Here is a 12574-nt window from a genome sequence, read left to right on the forward strand (position 1 = left end):
GTTTGATTCCCCACTCCTCCACTTGCACCTGGCTGGATGACCTTGGGCAAGCCATGTTCTGACAAGAGCCGTTCTTGAAAAAGAGCAGTTTCTGTCAAGAGTTCTCTCAGCCCCACCTACCTCACAGGGTGTCTGTTGTGGGGAGGGGAAGGGAAAGGAGTTTGTGAGCCGCTCTGAGACACCTTCAGGTAGTGAAGGGCTGGGTAGAAATCCAATCTCCTCCTCTTCTTCTTCTTCTTCTTCTCTGGGTTTGCATACGGGAGGTGAACTCCTGGAATCCTCGATGAGGATTTGGACAGACAGAGTTCCCCTTTGGGGATGGGGATGGAAGGAACGGGGAGCCCTAAAAAACAGGCGCCTTTTCTGGGTGCAGTGTGGCGCAAGCCCGGCCGCGTTGGACCAGCTGGCATTCAGAACGCCGGGACTCCCTCGGTGGTCTCCCACCCTAAAACTAACCAGGGCCGGCCCTGCTTAGCTCCCGACATCTGATTTTAAATGGTTTTAAATATGTTTTATATTGACTTATGCCTCCTTGTAAGCTGCCCTGAGCCCGCGTAGTGGGGAGGGCGGGGTATAAATTGAACTTATAAATAAATAAATAAATGATGAGACTGATGGCCTGGGCCGGGCCCTTTCCAGGTCAGGGCAACGAGTTACCCGTTGGCCAGGAATTGAACCCGGGTCCACTCCTCGGAAGACCACTGTGCACCACCAGTGCAGCCCCTTCCTCCGTAACGATACTGAAAGGTCTTGCAAGGACTTGAACTTATCCAGCGTTCAGCCGCATACGGCTGAAACCCAAGAAAGCGTCAACGCAAAGCGGGCGTTCAGTCTCCTTCCCTCCCGCCGTATGGTGTGATTTCCCCACCACCACCACCGTGCTGCCCCCCCCCCGCGTCCGTGCCCTGGGCCATTCCCGGTGGCTCCTGCAGGCCAGTTCCGTTTCATCAGCGATTGCCTCCCTTGCCCGAGACCCTGTTAACGCAGCCAGCCAGCCGCAGGGGATGGGTTCAGAAGCCAGGCTGGCCGATTCCCAGCATGCACTGGGGGAGGCGTCCTCTGAGTTCGGCGGGGCGGTGGTCTGGAATGAGGCCTGTTGTGAGGGAGGGAGCGCTGGGGAAGATGTCGGGAGAAAAGGTGCCCGCGTGAGTTAATCCGCCTCTGTTCTTTTTCTTTCCCTCTCTCCCCCCGCAGACATCGTGATGATGGAAGAGGCGGCCCCCAGCGCCACCCCTTCGGCCCCGCCTCCCAGCGCCACCCCGGACCGGGAGCAGCAGTACCGCAAGGTGGGGCTGACCAAGGAGGTGCTCTCCGTCCACACCCAGAAGGAGGAGCAGACCTTCCTCACGCGCTTCAAGGACCTCAGCCAGCTGCACGTCTTCAACTCCCCCTCAGGGATCGGCTGGCAGGAGCTGCGGCAGGCCGGGCCCCAGGCCGAGCGAGGTACGCCGGGGAGGAGGGCTCCGGGAGGAGGGCGGGAGGTTCCGCCTTGCCTGTCTGTCTGTCTGTCGGGAGAAGGGGGGCCTTCCCTCACCGCTTCCTTCCCGTTTCCTCAGGGCACAAAGGCCCGCGCCAGGGGCCCCGCGGTCCGGGCTGCCGCGGCCGGAGCAGGAAGTCGAAGGCCAAGCGCGTCAAGCAGAACAGGTCGTCGGACAGCACCAGCTCCCCGCAGGACTCAACCGGGCCGCCGCAGGCTCCAGGAGCCCCGGCCCCTTCCCCCTGGCCTCCCTCGGGCAACTCCCAAGCCAGCCTGCCCGCCATGCCCTACCCGGCCGTCATGCCCACCTACCCCATCCCCGTCTTCCCCCCTCGACCCGGCGCCTCCCCCTGCACGGAGCCCTCCCCGAACACGCTCTCCGCCGCTCAGTACCCCACGCCTTTGCTCACCCCCATGGTGGCCTTGGTCCTGCCGAACTACGTCTTCCCCCCGATGAACAGCGCCATGGGCCAGTCTTTCTTCCCCGGCGGGCCCGCCTTCCCCTTCGGCCCTCAGCCGGGCGGCACCCCAACACCCGGGCCCGAGACGGGCACCCAGGCGCCGTCGCGGTCCTCCACCCCGCACTCCATGAGCCAGCCCGAGCGTGCCGAGTCCCCGCTCTTCGAGTCCCGCTGCAGCTCCCCGCTGCAGCTCAACCTGCTGCAGATGGAAGAGATGCCCAAGGCCTGCGACCGCCCTGAAGCCGGCGGCGGCAGCCAAGCGGGGCCGACTGGGACCGCCAGCGACTGGGCCGGCGTCTCCAATGGGCAAGGCCTGGCGGGGGGGCTCAACGCGCAGAAGGAAACGTGCATGGTAAGTCCTGCCTCTGCTGCCGCCTGAGTCCTCGAGTCCTCCTGGGGACAGCCCGCTTCTTCCTCTGCTAGCGGTGGAGAGCCCCCCCCTCCCCCGATTTCCTTGAGAAGAAATCCCCTCTTTGGACGGGGACAGGCCGTCATGGCGACGCCTGCTCCAAGACCTCCCTGGATCTGTTGTGTCCAGTGTTCCCCCTAAGCCGAGCTAGTGTGAGCTAGCTCACCATTTTTTTAGCCTTCGGCTCACACATCTTTGTCTTCGTCCAGGAAGGATGGCTCTGGAGTAAACTAATTTATGCAGTAGCCAAATCGCTCGCCCGCAACTTGAATGCCAGTAGCTCACAAAGTTGAATTTTTGCTCACAAGACTCCACAGCTTAGAGGGAGCATTGGTTGTGTCGTAGGCTAAGAAGCAGCGCCGTGTCATAAGGACATAAGAGAAGCCAGTGTTGGATCAGGCCAGGGCCAGTCACACACTCTCAGCCAAACCCACCTCACAGGGCTTTTGTGAAGACAATGTGAGCTGCTTTGGTTCCCCGTCGGGGACGAAAAATAGGATATAAATGGAGTCAATAAATGAGTTCAGGTTTTGCAGCAGGCAAACACCAGCAGACAGCTTGTCATAAGAACACAAGAGAAGCCAATGCTGGATCAGGCCAATGGCCCACCCAGTCCAACACTCTGTGTCACACAGTGGCCAAAAAAGACCAGGTGCCATCAGGAGGTCCAGCGGTGGGGCTAGAAGCCCTCCCACTGCTGCCCCCCCCCCCCCCAAGAACCAAGGATACAGACCACCCCTTGCTCATGTCGGCCGTCCGCGACTTAGTAGTGGTGAAAAGCGCTGTCAAGTCACAGCAAGCCTCTGGCCGACCCTGTCGGGTTTTCGAGGCGAGAGGCCTTCGGAGGTGGTTTGTCATGGCCTGCTTCCACAGCGCAGCCCTGGGCTTCCTGGGAGGTCTCCCGTCCAAGAACTAACCGGGGCCAGCCCTGCTTAGCTCCCCAGACTTAGGGCAAGGAACCCAAAGGAGAAACTGCGGCGAAAAGAACAGTAATCCAAAAGCAAACCACAAACGCCAGACATTAAATACATTCTGTATAGTCTATTTTTGTGTACCCTGTTTTGACATAACAACGTACTTAGTGTGCATGAATAATTAATAATATAAACTTGTAGTCCAATCTATATATAAAGCCCCTTTATATGTGTATATGTGTGTGTGTATGCACACAAAACTGTTTGAGTTGAGAACCTTGTATAAACCTGAGGCTTTATATATAGATTGGACTGTAAGCTTATATTATTTGTGTTTATATATATTGTTTATGCACATTAACTCTCTTGCTGTGTAAAAATAGGATACACAAAAATAGAATATACAGAATTTATTGCTTTGTGTTGCAGTTTGCTTTTGGGTTATTACTGGACTTTTTACCAGTCCTTGGAAAGAGATGCTTGTGCCTGCGAGGGGCTCGCGAACCGTTTGTCCCTGCCGAGCCGTCGCCCCCTACCCGGGACCCGCTCTCACCGCCTCTGCGCCCTTCCTCTATCCCCCCTGCAGGTGGAGGCGCACGACTCCTCCAACAACGACGCCCTGTCCAGCTCCAGCGACCTCCTGGACCTGCTGCTGCAGGAGGACTCTCGCTCCGGCACGGGGTCGGCGGCTTCTGGCAGCGGCTCTGCCGCCTCGGGCTCGATGGGCTCCGGATCCAACGGGGGCAGCACATCTGCCAGTGGCACGAGTAAGTCCTGACCCCACATTGATCCTGAGGAGAGCGAGTGGGCTCGCCCCGCTAACCGGGTTCCATTTCTGAATGGCCGTAGCAGGGTCGGCACTGGAGGGGCTGGGGTGCGATTTCCACTCCCCCCTTCCCCGTGGGTCACTCGTGGGTCCCAGGGAGGGCTGGCTGGAGGGGCTGGGGTGCGATTTCCACTCCCCCCTTCCCCGTGGGTCACTCGTGGGTCCCAGGGAGGGCTGGCTGGAGGGGCTGGGGTGCGATTTCCACTCTCTCCCTGCCCCATGGGTCACTCGGGGGTCCCAGGGAGGGCTGGCTGTGTCGGGTTCAGGATATAAGAACTGGCCCGGGGGGTGGGAGCTGCCCAAACAAAATCCAGGAGGCACGTTGTAGGCCCATTGTTCAAATGACCAGAATTGCCGCGCTGATAGGGTGGAAGTCAGTGTTCCCTCTAAGCTGAGTCCGTGTGAGCCAGCTCCCAGTCTTTTCGCCTCCTGCTCACACATTTTTGTCTGAGCTCGGGAAGGGTGTGGCTCCGGAGCAAACTAATTTACGCAGCAGCCAAATCGCTCGCTCGCCACTTTCATGCCCGTAGCTCACAAAGTAGAATGTCTGCTCACAAGACTCCTCAGCTTAGGGGGGACATTGAAGATGCCCAGAATTCCCTGGGCCTGCCCTCGTCGGCCTGGGGCTCTCGGTGGAGCGGAAGACCCTCTTCTTTTTGCAAGAGAGAGCCCCCTGCTTTTTGTTTAACTGGGGAGACTGCGCAGGCGGGACTGAGCCGGTGCCTCCTTGGTCTCACGGGCGTCTCGATTCTCTCCCCCCCCCTCCGTGCGACCCTTGTAGCCAGCAGCAAGAGCAGCCACACCAGCAAGTACTTTGGCAGCATCGACTCCTCGGAGAACGACCTCCGGGGCAAGAAGCGGGCCGAGGCCGAGGACAACGAGCACTTCATGAAGTACGTCCTGCAGGACCCCATCTGGCTGCTGATGGCCAACACAGACGAGAAGGTCATGATGACCTACCAGCTGCCCCCCAGGTGAGGGGGGCCGGGCCAGGCGGACGGGGAGAGAGGGAGCGTCTTCCGCACTCATGGGGAAACCCCCTCCAGGCCGCCCTGGAACTCCAGACCCTCAACTCCCACCTGGTCAGGTGACTCGGGACGGGGTGTGGCTACCCAGGACCAGTAGTGTCCAGTGTTCCCTCTAAGCTGAGTTAGTGTGAGCCGGCTCACTGTTTTTTAGCCTCCAGCTCACACATTTTTGTCTTTGCTCAGGAAGGGATGGGGCTCCAGAGCAAACTAACTTATGCAGGAGCCCAATCGCTTGCTCACAACTTTCATGCGAGCAGCTCACAGAGTAGAATTTTTGCTCACAAGACGCCACGGCTTAGAGGGAACATTGGTAGTGTTCCCCCCCCTCCCCCGGCGCATAAACGTGCTGGCCGGCCCCTCCCCAGGCACGCATCGGTCCCAGCCAAGGTTTGTGCCCCAGAGCTCTTTCTGGTGCTCTCGTGTGAATGGGAAAGCTAGGTCCTAGGGGCCAAAAAGGTGGTCGGGGGTAGCAAGCGTCTAGGCTCATCCTCTAGCAATCTTGCGGGGTCTCTAAGGTGCCACCGGGCTTGAACCGAGCTGTTCTGATTCAATCGTTTCACAATTCAATAGAGAGCCAGTTTGGCGTCGTGGTGAAGTGCGCGGACTCTGATCTGGGAGAACCGGGTTTGATTCCCCCACTCCTCCACTTGCACCTGGCTGGTGTGACCTTGGGTCAGTCACAAGTTCCCCCAGAGCTGTTTTCTTCTCAAGGGCAGTCCTCGAGAGAGAGCTCTCTCGGCCCCGCCTACCTCACAGTGTTCCCTCTAAGCTGAGTTAGTGTGAGCCAGCTCACAGTTTTTTAGCCTCCGGCTCACACATTTTTGTCTTAGCTCAGGAAGGATGGCTCCAGGGCAAACTAGTTTATGTAGTGGCCAAATCACTCGCTGACAATTTCAATGCCAGTAGCTCAGAAAGTAGAATTTTTGCTCACAAGATTCCAGAGCTTAGAGGGAACATTGCAGTCACAGGGTGTCTGTTGTGGGGAGGGGAAGGGAAAGGGAAAGGAGATTGTAAACCTAATCTGGGAGGACCGAGTTTGATTCCCCACTCCTCCACTTGCACCTGCTGGATGACCTTGGGCAAGCCGTAGTTCTGATAAGAGCTGTCCTTGAAAAAGAGCAGTTTCTGTCAAGAGCTCTCTCCGCCCCACCGACCTCACAGGATGTGTGTTGTGGGAAGGGAAAGGAGTTTATAATCCGCTCTGAGACACCTTTGGGTAGCGAAGGGCGGGGTACAAAACCAATCTCCTCCTCTTCTTCTTCACACCGGTGTCCCCTTTTTGGTGAAATTTGCTGACTTTGGAGTCGGCAGCAAATGTGGCTGAAAGTTTCTCCCACCAGTGGCCAACTGGTGCCATTTTTATGTCAGATTTGAGTCCTATTGATTCTTTTGCTCAGGAGGAGGAGATTGGAGTTATACCCCGCCCTTCACTCGGAGTCTCAGAGCAGCTTGCAAACTCCTTTCCCTTCCCCTCCCCACAACAGACACCCTGTGAGGTAGGTGGGGCTGAGAGAGCTCTTGACAGAACTGCCCTTGAGAGAACAGCTCTGAAAGGACTTGTAACTGACCCAAGGTCACACCAGCAGCTGCAAGTGGAGGAGTGGGGAATCAAACCCGGTTCTCCCAGACAAGAGTCCGCGCTCTTAACCAATACGCCAGAGACTGTGTGCTTCACAGTGGAGCCTTGAAGCCAAACTTCCTTTGCTGGCATCGCATCCAAAGCCCATAAGAACGCCCCGGCGTTCCCTCTCCAGAGGCCTGGGTAGACCCAGAGCATGACGCTCCTTCAAACAGAAACATCCGGCGACCCCTTTCTCCACCTCCTCCGACCCGGCCAGGGTGTCTTCATTCCGTCAGCCACAGCTCCTCCTGGAGACGGTGCTGCAGGAGGACCGTGAGAAGCTGAAGCAGATGCAGAAGCGGCAGCCCCGGTTCACGGAGGAGCAGAAGAAGGAGCTGGCCGAGGTGCACTCCTGGGTGCAGAAGGGGGGCCTGCCCAAAGCCATCAACCTCACGGTGAGAGTGCGCTGCCCGACAGGGGCCGGGGTGGTGGGACGCAGCAGAGGGACCGGGGGGGGGGGAGACACCGCCTGCTGGTTGTGCGCCCCTCAGCCCGGTCCTCATAAGGCAGGGGTCCCCCGACCTTGTTGAGCCTGCAAGCCCCCTTGGAATTCTGATGCAGGGCAGTGGGCCACAACATGGCCGCCCCGGGAGGCGGAGCACAGGATGGCTGCCCCGGGAGGCGGAGCCAGGCACAAAATGGCTGCCGCAGCTGAACTTCAGCCACGCAGGGATGTTCCTTGTGCCACGGTGGCAGCTGCTGCCCAAGGTGCATTTTTATAAAATCTGCACAGCCAATCAGAAGCCCTGCTTTGCAGAAGACCCACCTGGCCCTGCCTCCTTTCTAAACACACTTTGGGTGTGTGTGTCAGGAAAGGCGTTGGTGGGTGCCACATCGGGGGGTCTCCTGTGGTAGGGGAACGGAGAGTCCAGGAGCTATTCCTAGGACTCCCACCCCCACCCATCTCTCTCTCCCTCTCAAACTGTGGGGACCTGCCAGCTTAAAAAAAAAACCCCATCAAGTCAGGTGCAGATGGGATTCCTAAGAAAAGCTCCTGGACTCTTAATACCCCCCCCCCCCCCCCCCCCGCCCCCTATTCTGTGATTGGTGGTCGCTGTGATTTCCAGGTGCACATACACACTCACACACGCACATGCACATATGAAAAATACCAAAAAAGAGAAAAAAAGAAAACCAACAAGAAAATTCATATTGGTTATAGTTTTAAAATTTCTTACAGTCCACACTCGGTTAAAGACTGGAGAGTGCCGATGTTAAGTTCATTTTCAGCCAAACAGCCGCACATGAATCTGTGACGAGCGGAAAGAATGGGAAAGATGGCAGCTGAGATACCAGGAGCTCGGAGGGACAAAAGAAACTGGCATCGATCAGGCATCTGAAGGGAAAGGGAAGGCTAGAAAGAATGCCACAGATGGTAGGCAGAGATGAGAAGTAAGATAAGCCCTCCCATCACCTTCTCCTTCCCTCCCACTGACGGATGGGCCTCAGTATAAAGCTCTGGACGTGAGGGCTAGCAGGTGCTTAGAGAAAAGGGAGTCGTGTGTGCGCATTATGACACCTTGGTCTAAGTGGCCTCCCGTCTGTTATCCAGTGGCAAGCCCTGGCTCTCCGGGTTGCACACACAGCAAAGTCCTGAACGAGAGACCGAGCCAGATCCCAAATCCCCGACACCCAAAGTGTCGGCACCCAGCTCCGAGGCAGGAACCAAGCCGCTCAATGCGTCTCCCCTTCTCTCTCCACCCCCCCCCAGGCCTGCGTGGAGTGCGGCAGCAACCCCACCTCCAAAGTCACCCCACCGTACGACGTCGAGATCCACGACATGGAGCTGAACGGCCTGCTGGAGCCGGTGCCGATGGAGGAGGGTAACGGCGGGCAGAGCTGCCTGCCGCCTTTGTCCCAGGAGATGGCGATGGAAGAAGAGGAGGCCGGGCCGGAGGCCACAGCGCAGCGGCAGCAGCCCCCCCGGCTAGAGGTGTCGGCAGAGAACTCAGGCTAAGCACCAAGGCGCCAAACCATAAACTGCCCCCCGAAAGTCGGGGGTCACAGCTACTTGCCCGGGACTGGGAACATGGCCGCGCGGTAGGCGGGGCCCGTAGGTGAGCGCTCGCCGCAGCTCCGCCTCCCACGGCCCTCGCCTGGCCAGAGAGAGAGGCGGCTGGCGGATCGCCGGCCAGCCGCCCGGTCTGCAGGAGAGACCGCGAACGGCCAGTTTGAACGATGGGCTCGGGCCCAGCCCGGGGCGGCTCCGGCTCCTGGCCTGCAGAATGGCCCTTCCGCCACCCTTGCTGCCTTACAGAGGATCTGCTCCTGGACTTGCCCACAAAGCTGGGTGGGGAGGGAGGGAAGGAAAGGGGGGGGGGAGAACTGATTGTAATTTATTTTTGCAGAATTGTCTGTCCGTTGTTTTTTTTGTGGTTGACTCTTTCTCTTTTTTTACTGATCTGCCCAGCGCGCTCTTGACGGGCCTGTTTGTGGCACTTACAATAAAAAAAAACAAAAACAAAAAACCAAGGAAGAGGACTGGAATGTTGAGCCTGCGCACGTTTGTTCTCGGGGCACTGAGATAATGGTGGAGGGAGAAGTTTCTCTTTAATGGCTTGTTGCTTTGCAAAGGGACCCCCCCACCGCCACACACACACACCCCTATAAGTTCTTTCCTTCCTTGGCAGTGGTGGGACTCTCTGGTCTTCCTGCTTTCCTCTGTCCTGAAAGGCACATCCTTGCCTCTGCACAAAACACTACGGGTTCCCAATCAATGCTCCCTCTAAGCAGTTTGGTGTCGTGGTTAAGTGCGCGGACTCTAATCTGGGAGAACCGGGTTTTCCCCACTCCTCCACTTGGACCTGGCTGGATGGCCTTGGGCAAGCTGTAGCTCTGATAAGAGTTGTTCTTGAAAAAAGAGCAGTTTTTCTGTCAAGAGCTCTCTCAGCCCCGCCTCACAGGGTGTCTGTTGTGGGGAGGGGAAGGGAAAGGAGTTTGTCAGCCGCTCTGAGACACCTTTGGGTAGTGAAGGGCGGGGTATCAATCCAGTCTCTTCTAAGCTGTGGAGTGTTATGAGCAAAAGTTCTCCTTTGGGAGCTACTGGCATGAAAGTTGTGAGCGAGCGACTTGGCTACTGCACAGATTAGTTTGCTCTGGAGCCCCATCCTTCCTGAGCGAAGACAAAAATGTGTGAGCTGGAGGCTAGAAAACCGTGCGCTAGCTCACACTAGCTCAGCTGAGAGGGAACACTGGCCCCCAAACTTTCCAAGCCTGTGGGTACCTTTGGAATTCGGACACAGGGTGGTGGGTGTGGCCACAAAACGGCTGCTGTTGGAGGAGGAGTCAACCACGCAGAGGAGAAGAGGGGCGATTTCAAAGATACCCTGGAACTGAGGAGTGAGAGGGAATAAAGCCAACCGTGCATTGGCAGCGGCATCAGTGCAATTTTATCCCACACAGCCGGTCAGAAGCCCTCCTTCCCAAGCGCCCCACATGGCCCCTCCCCTTTCTGAATTCACTTGGGAGCCAGATGAGGTGCCCAAAGGCTTTCTTTCTTTTTTTAAATACTTGGCCAAATGGGCAAAGTTTATTAGTTTTTAAGGATTACACAAAACAAAACAACAGAAAGAGCCATACATTTTAAAGAGTTATACAAAAAAAAAAGAGAGCCATACACTACAAAGGTATCCAGCCATTACATCGTTCATAGCATCTTTAGAGATGTCATTCCCTTTTTCCCTTTGTTAATCCATAGTTCACAACAGATGACATTAAGTAAAATTCTGTTCCCAATAAACAATTCACTTTTTCTATATCCTACCTGCTCTTATTGTTATTAATCAATTTTATAACAGTAAAAATATGAAAGAAAAAAAAAAAACTGAACAAAAAACACACAGGTATATAGACAGTTCCAATTTCTTATATAATATCAATCTAGTCCCCTTAAGATATTCTTTCAAAAGTTCAACAAGTATTGCTAGTTTTCAAAATCCCTTAAGATATTCTTTCAAAATTTCAACAAGTATTGTTAGCTTTCGAAATCACCGTTTACAAACCTGAACGTAATAATTTATATTTTCTCCATAACCTCAGCTCTCTACAATGCCAATATACTTTCACCTCACTCTATATAGATCCCTCTTTTCTCTCAAAACACTTAGGGTCATTGCACCTTCTCTAGGTAATTAGCCAGTTACTTTTATTTTTTCCCCTACAAGGCCCACTTCAAGAGTCAAAACTACCCTACAATTTTTATCAACCATCAGGTAGAGCATTACAAATATCCAAAACATATTGCTTCAAATAAACCAACCTGCTTTCTGAGACGGCCCGGTGTGGCTATTAGCCTCAAGGTATAGATAGGGGCTCTGGGGCAAGTGATGCTCTTGTCTTCTTGGTGCTTGGGGGGGGGTCAACAGTGGGAGGGCTTCTAATGTCCTGGCCCCACTGGTGGACCTCCTGATGGCACCTGGTATTTCTGGCCACTGTGTGATACAGAGTGTTGGACTGGAGGGGCCTTTGGCCTGGATCCAACATTGGCATCTCTCATGTTCTTATGACCCCCCTCCCCTAGCTCCTAGCTGTGGTGTGCGTACAGTGTGTGATACAAAGAGCTCTTTCGCTTCCCCTCCCCTTTGCCTCCGTTCCTGGGGCTGGAGGAAAGTGCTGGCACATTGTAGCCAACTTACAGTGGCCCCAAAGGGTTTTCAGGGCACCAGACGGTGGTTTGCCCCTGCCTGCCTCGGCACAGCGACCCTGGGATTACTTCCTCCGATCCAAACACTGACCAGGGGCCGACCCTGCTCAGCTTCCGAGATTGGGCTAGCCTTCCAGTCAGGCACTGGGATGGGATTTGTGGGGGTGGCTGGTGGAAGCAGAGGTGATTGGAGCCGTCTGGGGTTCTGTCTGCTTTCCCCACTCTGGGTAGACCCAAGTTTCCCCCCTTCCCCGAAATCGCTTACTTCATTTCTCTGGACCGATGCTTGAGAGGGCTTGGCAACGGCCCTTTTAGACAACAATTTAATGGGGCAATCTAGCGAGTGTCATGTATTTAGAAGAATTTTTAAGAGATGCCGTTAAGCCATTCTAATACAGCATTGTGTTTAAAATAGCCAGGAGAGCCTAAGATGGTCTGGCGGCCAGATACTCTCACTCTTCGCGTTTATGCATCTAGGTGGCGAGGTAGACTTGCTTTTGAAGGCGAGAGGCTTTTCAGAGGTGGCTTCCTCTTGCCTGCCTCTGTGTCACGACCCTGGTATTCCTTGGAGGTCGGCCATCCAAATACTAGCCGAGGCTGACTCCGCTTAGCTTCCGAGATCTGACGGGATCGGCTGTCCGGGTCAGGGCTTAAGTTGCCATTCTTGATATGGCAAGACGTCGCGAGCAACAACAGCGTGCCTCCGTCCTCCCTTGCCAAGAGCTGCATCTTTTGCCTCTCTGAAAAGCAGGCCCAGGGTTTCCGGTAGAAATCAAGGGCCTCTTGCACAGACCTGAGAACCTGCCAAATGCGTAACAATTACCAGGGCTTTTTTTTTTTGTAGAAAAAGCCCAGCAGGAACTCATTAGCATAATAGGCCACACCCAACAGCAGAGACCAATTAGCATATTAGGTTGCACCCCTGACAGCACAGCTCATTAGCATATTAGGCCACACCCCAAAATGTTACCAGAAGTGTGGTCATCCAGCCACACCCACCGTCCCCTTCTTATTCTGTTGACCTTTGTGGTCAAAACCCAGGGCCTTTTTTTGTAGCAGGAACTCCTTTGCATGTTAGGCCACACACCCCTAATGTAGCCAATCCTAATAAGTGTCTGCTGTTAGGTGTGGCCTATTATGCTAATGAGTTCCTGCTGGGCGTGGCCAACTCAGGAGCCAGCCGGAACTCCGTTCCT

At 55.4% G+C, this 12574-nt stretch overlaps 1 protein-coding gene across 1 annotated transcript in view; it reads left to right on the top strand.

Moving 5' to 3' along the window:
- The window catches only part of PER1 (period circadian clock 1), a 27012-nt gene extending 17987 nt beyond the window's left edge, over positions 1 to 9025 (top strand). Inside the window, exons 16-21 of the mRNA XM_015421020.1 lie at positions 1195 to 1443; positions 1557 to 2290; positions 3848 to 4028; positions 4869 to 5061; positions 6954 to 7131; positions 8448 to 9025. Of these exons, the coding sequence (XP_015276506.1) occupies positions 1195 to 1443; positions 1557 to 2290; positions 3848 to 4028; positions 4869 to 5061; positions 6954 to 7131; positions 8448 to 8693 (1781 nt within the window). The 3' untranslated portion in view covers positions 8694 to 9025. The remainder of the gene's footprint in view (positions 1 to 1194; positions 1444 to 1556; positions 2291 to 3847; positions 4029 to 4868; positions 5062 to 6953; positions 7132 to 8447) is intronic.
- Positions 9026 to 12574: the final 3549 nt, after the last annotated feature.

The sequence above is a fragment of the Gekko japonicus genome, unplaced genomic scaffold (assembly GCF_001447785.1).
Source record: "Gekko japonicus isolate JY-2015 unplaced genomic scaffold, Gekko_japonicus_V1.1 scaffold4101, whole genome shotgun sequence".
Classification (NCBI taxonomy): domain Eukaryota; kingdom Metazoa; phylum Chordata; class Lepidosauria; order Squamata; family Gekkonidae; genus Gekko; species Gekko japonicus.